Source organism: Urtica dioica, chromosome 5 (assembly GCF_054948205.1).
Source record: "Urtica dioica subsp. dioica isolate 48M chromosome 5, U.dioica_male_clone48M_v1_H2, whole genome shotgun sequence".
In the NCBI taxonomy this organism is placed as follows: domain Eukaryota; kingdom Viridiplantae; phylum Streptophyta; class Magnoliopsida; order Rosales; family Urticaceae; genus Urtica; species Urtica dioica.
Genome location: NC_142760.1, coordinates 33,858,116 through 33,866,793, shown reverse-complemented (window position 1 = coordinate 33,866,793; position 8,678 = coordinate 33,858,116). Strand labels below are relative to the sequence as shown.

General features: G+C 35.4%; 1 protein-coding gene across 1 annotated transcript; it reads right to left on the bottom strand.

The window, feature by feature from the left end:
• Positions 1–276: 276 nt before the first annotated feature.
• LOC149398018 (uncharacterized) lies at positions 277–1,131 on the bottom strand. Its single transcript, XM_089614428.1, has one exon. It carries the CDS (start codon positions 1,129–1,131, stop codon positions 277–279), a length of 855 nt encoding a protein of 284 aa, XP_089470554.1.
• Positions 1,132–8,678: the final 7,547 nt, after the last annotated feature.

Sequence of the window (8,678 nt, the reverse complement as noted above, 5' to 3'; positions counted from 1 at the left end):
GAAAAGAAATTAAGTACGTTACCCACTAACCCACTATGTATACCTTACCACTAATCTAGGAGATAAATTAGGATCTATTAAAGACTCACTAACACACTAACACATCCACTATTTCAGCACACAACACACGTTCTAATAATAAAAAGGAATTTAACAAAATTAAAACTAACAAATATGACCAAGTCTAGATTAAAATAACCCAACAAATTCCCTCATAATCTAGACTTCGATACTACCATCTAGATCAACGGCAAGAGTCTTCTTCTTGTACATCGACTACAAAAGTGCCGGCTCTTCATCGGCTTCGTAAATGAGGTTCGCCACCTCATCTCGATCACGGCGGGGTTTTTGGCACTCCGACGCATAGTGACCGTACACATCGCAATTGTAGCACTTGACTTTACTTTTATCGCGACCTCGGCCACGGCTATCACCGCTATTTCCACCGTTCTTCTTCGTCCGTGACACCCACTCCGAGCGTGTGAGAAGCAAACCGTTCTCTTCCTTCTCTTCGTAGCTATGAAGTCTCTCTTCGTGAACTTTGAGACGACCAATCATCTCCTCCATCGTCATGGTCTTGAGATCTCCAAATTGCTCGATCGACGTCACGATCTGCAAAAACTTTGGTGGGACGGCCCGGAGAAGCTTCTTGACAACGTAGACTTCTTCTACTTTGTCGCCCAATGCTCGGATGCCGTTGACAATCGCCGTCAACTTCATGGCAAAGTCATCAACCGACTCGCCATTTTTCATGCGAAGCACCTCGAATTCACTCTTCAAGGTTTGCACCTTCGCCTCCTTGACGCGCTCCGCGCCCATGTGCATCGTCTTGAGCATCTCCCACGCTTCCTTGGCCGAGTCCTTCTCCGCCAACGTTAGGAGTAAATCTTCCGGGACTCCTTGATAGATGGCGGCGAGAGCCAATCTATCCATTTGTTCGTGAACTTCGTCATGCTCGATAGCATTCCACACACCTTGAGCTTGCAAGTTGACCCGCATCTTGATCGACCATGCACCGTAGTTGCTCCGTGTGAGCAACGGATATTGAAGCGTCATGACTCGCTCTCTCCCGCCCTTTTGCATCGCTACATCTGCGACGACCCGGCTCGGCGACGGCATTTGCTTCGGCATCCTGGCGCTCTGATACCACTTGTTGGGTATGGTCCCTGAATCAATACATCAAATTCATAGACACACACATAGTTTCTACAACAATAAAGAAAAATAGGAGAAGGAATTTGATTTGCAAGGAAAGATAATTCTGGAGAGATTTTCTATTCAATTCTGGATTGCCATTACAAAGTAGAGTACCTTACATATATATAGAAAAGAAATTAAGTACGTTACCCACTAACCCACTATGTATACCTTACCACTAATCTAGGAGATAAATTAGGATCTATTAAAGAATCACTAACACACTAACACATCCACTATTTCAGCACACAACACACGTTCTAATAATAAAAAGGAATTTAACAAAATTAAAACTAACAAATATGATCAAGTCTAGATTAAAATAACCCAACAAAATAATGATGGTAACCCAATAGTAACCTTCTTTTGTAATGAGATCAAGGCAAGAACATTTTTACTTCAAAATATATTCTCCCTTTCTAAGATAATCATTTTCACTCCAAAAGTACCATGAAGTTTTGAACTCTTGAATTTGGAATTTACTCTTCGGAATGCTCTTGTTTATTCGCTGGTAGGATCATATCATATATACCCACCTATATATCTTGGTATTTAAAACCTTGCTTCTAACATGACAATAAAGTAATAACATTTATTTAGTAAGATAGCATGCAATCAATAGCATTTGTGTACTACAAATATTTCAAGATTTGCGATATTTGTTGCAATATTCCTAATTGATGGGCTTTACTATGGACTTTGTCCGACATTATCTATGGAGAAAGCAAAGGCAAATGTATAACTCATTTAAATTAATTTGGTTAAAAATTTAGCTTGATTATCTAAGACCCATGCGTGATATTTAATGAGATAGATACACACAATTTAAGAAACAGGTGGGCGATTAGTCAAGAAGCTCAATAACTCACCATCTTTTTTAAAAAAATAGCGCAAGTTTCATTTTATTTAGAAAATAATTCATCATGTCTAAGTTAATTAAATTAATTTAATTCAATTACATTCGGTCTGGTGGGCTATTTCTTTTATCAAATGAAACTTGGACTAGTTTCTTAAAAAGAGGTAGATGTTTGGCTAGTTGCAATAAATAATTATTAATATTATTAATGCAGACTAAGCAATATGATCTAAATAGACCACATTCTTTAAAATTAAACTTAACTATCAATTTATATAAGAAAATAGTCAAATTGATGTAGCAACATTTAAATATCCCAATAATACCCACTATATACCCAAACACTAAATACTCAAATAGTTTCGAACAAATAAAAAAAAAAATAAAAAAAAAACTCGAAAGCGACTATTTTCTGCTCGAAAAAGACAAATTATTTGGCGTCAAGAAGATCAAGTGACTCTATATCTATATCTTTATAATCTGCATGAGTCACGACCACGCAGTTATAATCTTATCAATGCATTTGATCGATATGTGTGTGTGTGCAGTGTTTTTACTACCTCTCCTTTTCAGCCAATTAACGATCTGACCTTAATACCACTCTATTTAAAAAGTAGAATAAAAGAATTTTTTTTTTTTTAAGTAAGATGAAGAGTTGATAATTGAAGTTATAAGCTTTCAAAGTTCATGAACTACTGATCCTTAAAAAAAATTTAAAAAATGAAAAAATTATATCAATCTTCTACAAATTGTAAACTTTAAGAGCAACAATTTTATTTTTGTATTTGAAAATAGTGCCTGTATTTTCAGTTAATAAGTACATTGTTAGCAATTTGTCTGAATGACAATTCTTGAACTAATCCAAAAGTAAAAGATATCACATAATTGTTCGATCAATAATCTTAGAACAATTTCCAATCGTAAATTAGTGTTCTTTAGTGTTCTTGAGACTATTACGCATGAAACGAATTAAAACTCAAGGTCCATATTCAGCAAATAAAACACCTAACATATTCCCCGCTTTTCTCGTCTATCGTTCTATTAATAATAAAAGGAGACATATTTTTCTCACAGATACAATAAAAGGGGACATATTTTTCTCACCCTAAAAAAATAAAAATCACAGACACACACAATAAAAGGAGACATATTTTTTCTCACCATAAAAGGTCCTACCTTTTCATTCTCTATTTAATAATCAGTATATAAAAAATAAAAAAAAATAAAAAATTAAACCCATTCTTGAAAAAAAAAAAAAACTAAAATTGAACGCGTTGACCAAAGCCTCATGACTAGCATTAAAGGAATCCATAACCAATATCTCTTTTTGGTGTCTTCTTTATCCCTCCAACCAAAATAAGTTAATTAAATCATTTAAATTTAATTTTAAATAAATATAAACTATTAATTAAATAAAATAATTACATGATTTATTTTGATTGAAGGGACACTGAAAAAGACAGAAGATCCGGGTTCACAATAAAGTCCACCATGATCTAACGTGCTAAAATAATTGATATCATATTAAAAGTCCATCTTTGGATTATTATAATTAAGAAAGAAACTTCGTTTATAGAGACAGAGAAAGTCTTAGAAAGTTTCATCACCACCACCACTCTGAACTGTATTCACGTCAACATCACGATCAGGATCACCATTGTTGTTACCTTGTAAATCGCCTGTGGGACACAGAGGAAAAAGTGGGAGAGTTTCTTGATCGATGATCGTATTAATCCCGTTGTTTCTGAGTCCATTGTGGTCGGCAGCGGATGAAACCCTACTCTTTTGGGCCAACTTGGACGTTTTTCTTGAAGTCGTCCTCGTCACGATCGAAAGTGACGATGCGTTGCTTTGATGATAGAGAGCACCGATTGGCTCGCTCGGCGTTTGTACCGGTACGTTGTATGGAGCGCAATCCACTAAATAAAAGACAGAGTTCTATGAGCGCATAGAAAGTAAGTTTGTGAAGTTGATAAATAGTATGAGAGCGAGGGGATGCAAAATCGGATCATCAAAAACTAGACTAATTCTCGAAGGGGGGGGGTGGGGGCACCCCCCAAAGTGAAATGCTGGCTTCGTCCCTGGTCGCACGTGTATATTATATATATATATAAACATACACACAAATAAGATAGTTCCAACTTTGAAAAGTAAATTTTTTTTCTCTACTATATAAGAATAAATTTTCCTAATTTTTTTTCGTATGGTGTTATGAATTGTTTAAAAAAATATGTTATATAACGTTTCTATGTATCTGTGTATCGGTTTTTACTATTCATAAGAAAGCCCAATAACAATTATAAAATGTGTATTTCATGGACCCACATATGTAATGGAAATCTGAGTCATTTTACTCTAAATATACTCTATAGTTATTGTTAGACTTATTTAAGAGATTTGATGGCTCACGTGATTATACCATATATTGATTTATTAATAAATGAGATAAATTATATTGGTTAATAAATAAAAGGTAATTTCTCTATATAATTCGATGGTGGGTTTATATAAAATTAACTCTATGGATGGGTCTCTCTCCACTCGTAACCTAGTTTTCATCTGTCATCACAAAAAATCTATTAAGATTAAAGGGGGTCAAGAGAGAGAAATCAATTCTGGTGATTCCGCCACCGTCGTTGCTCTCGTCATGGATCGAGGTAAGCTTTCTTGATCTATAATGTTTTATAAAAATCATCTAGTTCTAAAATCTTGACTATTTATAATTGTTTAATTCATGTTTACATGTGGTATCAGAGTCTTGGTTGATAAATTAAGGGTTTTCCGATTATGATTTATTTTTCAATCCTCTGTTTAATTTTATCCAATTGAAAGAGCGCTATATGGAATTAAGCTTAGCGATATGATGATTTGTTATTTTATTATGATCGGATACCGTAAAGTTTGTCTGTTGTGTGATTGGTTATTTTATGGTTTTTCAGTAAGCCGAATAAAGGGTATCGGTGCCTTATATGGCTTTTAAGAACTGTGGATTCTTATCGCTGAATCATTAGGTTTTTACTTTTGATATTTTCGTTGGTTTCTGTGTATCATCGCCTCTGCTTTGTTGTTCATATAGAGATTATAATATTTAATTCTCAATGTACGTTTTAGTCTCTAGAAATTCATATGGAGATGTATGTCATCGTCTTATTCATGCTTCTGACTAATGTAAAGGAATCACATGTGACTTGCTTTCTTTTGGCTTATTGTGCATATATTATAAAGATTTTGAAAGTTTCAAGTTAATATATAAAGCTACTTTATTGTTTTATGCTTTTATGCATTAGATCGGTTACAAACCTTTTGAAGTTTTTAAGAATATGTTTTGTCAAAACGTATATTAAGCCATCAATTGTTGAATTTTTAGTGGTTAATTAAGTCTGTAATTCATAGAAATTAAGTCTGTAAATTTGTTTTGAAGGGTATATAACGTTTGGCTATTAAAGCTCATGTGTCTAAATATCCTCTTAAATATTTAATGAAAGTATTTTATTTATGATGTTTGATTTTCCTTTTGCCAAACCATATAATATCTCTTCAATATTTTGTTTGATATCTATACATTATACATTATATTCAATTTGTTAATCACCAAAATGACCGAATTAGAAAAGTATTCGATAACAAATTAAAATAAATTCAATTACTCATGTTTATATGATACTTATTAATTGAATGACATTATGATATTTTCAATAAATTTATCATGAGTAAATTGAAGTTCGTGGTTCTAAAATATTACCGGATCACCAAAAGGTTGATTGTTCGTTTTATAATCATGCACATTATCGTGGTATATTGATGTACTTACGTATGTTTAGTATATCAAAGATTGCAAATATATCTAATTTAAATACATCGAACGCCAATTATGTGAAAATTTATTTTTAGCATCAATTATGTTTATTTTATTGTATATATTGTTGTTCTGCCTAAAGTGACTTCAATGTATACTTAATGTTTATTTCACATGTTCTGAATTTGTACTATGGATTAGGTTTATTACTCAAAACATTAATGTGTGAGCATATATTATTTATTTTTGCAGCCTCTTTTCATGTTTCTCTTCATTCGCAAGCCACGTCTGTTATTAAGTTCAATGGTCTTAATTTCTCTGAACGATCTGAACAAGTTCAGTTTCACCTTGGTGTTCTGGATCTTGATTTGGCACTCTTAAGTGAGGAACCCGCTACTCTTACTGAAACTAGCAGCGCTGGCCAAAGATCTTTCTATAAAGCTTAGGAAAGATCTAACAGACTGGGCCTAATGTTTATGCGAATGACTGTAGAAGACAACATCAAGTCCACATTTAAAAAAACTGAAAATGCTAAGGAATTTATGAAGTTTGTGGAAGAAAGCTCTCAGTCCGACTCGGCTGATAAGTTACGGGCTGGGGCACTAATGGGTAAGTTAATTACCATGAAGTTTGATGGTTCTCGTACCATGCATGAGCATGTTGTCGAAATGAAGAACATTTCAGAAGATTAAAGACCATGAGAATGGAAGTGAATGAAAATTTCCTCGTAACGTTCATCATGAATTCCTTACCTCCTGAGTATGGCACATTTCACGTGCATTACAACAGTCTGAAGGATAAATGGAATGTGCATGAATTACTAAGTATGCTAATTCAAGAGGAAGCGAGACTTAAGAAACTGGGAAATCAGTCTGCCAATCTCGTTGGTCATAAAGGAGCTAGAAAGAAACCATGGAAGACTGGAAATAGCAAGCAAGGACTATCAAAGCTTAATGAGTCATCTGCCCAAACCCACAAGAAGGAACAAAGCAATGATGTGTGTCGTTTCTGTAAAAAGAATGGACAGTGACAGAAATATTGCCTGAAACGTAAGGCATGGTTCGAAAGAAAGGGTAAGCTTAGTACTTTTGTATGTTTCGAATCAAATTTGGCTGAAGTTCCTCATAACACTTGGTGGCTTGATTCTGGTTATACCACTCATGTTTCAAATACGATGCAGGGATTTCTTACGACCCAAACCATAAGCAAAAATGAAAAATTCATCATCATGGGAAACAGAGCCAAAGTCCAAGTTGAAGCCATTGGAACCTATCGTTTAGTCCTAGACACTGTGCATCATTTAGACCTTTTTCAAACCTTTTATGTTCCTTCTGTTTCTTGCAATTTGGTTTCCATGTCTAAACTCGATAAAGTCGGGTACTCTTTTAATTTTGGGAATGGATGTTTCAGTTTATTCAAACAAAATTTTTTCTTGGGTTCTGGTATTCTTTGTGATGGTTTGTACAAACTATTATGTCGTTATTTTTCATAAGTGAAAAATGACACTCCTAATAAAAAATGACAAGCAAGCGACTCTGAAGGTTGATCAGCAAAACGGCTATGGAGGTTGAGTCACAAATGGCTCTGAAGGCAGAGCCTCTAACGGCTCTGAGCCCCAAACGTTCTCACAAGCGACTCTGAAGGCTGATCCGCAAAATGGCTCTGGAGGCTGAGCCATAAATGGCTCTGAAGGCAGAGCCTCTAACCGCTCTGAGCCCCAAACATTCCCACAAGCAACTCTGAAGGCTGAACCGCAAAAAGCAAACGACTCTAAAAGTTGGGCCGTAAAACGGCTCTAGAGGCTGAGCCACAAATGGCTCTGAAGGCAGAGCCTCTAATGGTTCTGAGCCCTAAACGTTCCCACAAGTGACTCTGAAGGCTGAGCCGCAAAACGGCTCTGGAAGCTAAGCCACAAATGGATCTGACAGCAGAGCCTCTAACAGCTCTAAGCCCCAAACGTTCCCACAAGCGACTCTGAAGGCTGAACCGCAAAACGGCTCTGGAAGCAAAGCCTCTAACGGCTCTGAGCCCTAATGTTCCTACAGTGTGAAACCACCATTTGAGAAAAGTCAAAGTTCAACTCTCCCTATAAATACCATCCATGATGTAGAAGAAAGAAAAAACCCATTCTAGGAGAAGAAAAGTACTATACAACTTTTATCTCTAACTTCTTTCTCTCTCTAAAAATTCACTAAACACATACCCGCAAAATAATGCTAGAGTTACTCCACATCCCTCACATTTGATTTAGAAAAACACAAAAGAGGAATGATCTACTTCTTTTCTCTCTAGAATTGAAGAAGAATTATTCTCTCTCTCTCTCTCATATTTCTTTTCACAAACAAAGGCTGAAATTATGCCACATTATATTCCCTCTAAAAAGTGTCCAAGAACTTGAGAAATCCAATTCTAATGTTCTTCACTTAGTAAGAGGAACATTTCATTATATATCACCCTTTGTGTCTTCTATTTCAGCTAAGGAAAAGGAAGATCACGGTAAACCACGCCACCCACGTCGAGTTCCCGAAGGTCTTCACTACAGTCGTAACGCCACGAGATATCTCCGACCCGTTACGATCCATTCGGAGCCATAGGAGATTCGATGCCTGCAATCCAAGATCGATACACATCGCAAGCTCGCACCCCGACACGTGTCTCGTGAATGTTGATCAGAAAAATGCATTAACACAAACTAAAGCTTGATACCTTTTTCACTTAAACTCTTTTAACCGTGCATCATAATATTGGTACTAAATGTGATTTATCTAATGAATCATTTACTTACTTGTGGCATAAAAGTTTGGGTCATATATTTAAAGAAAGAATCGA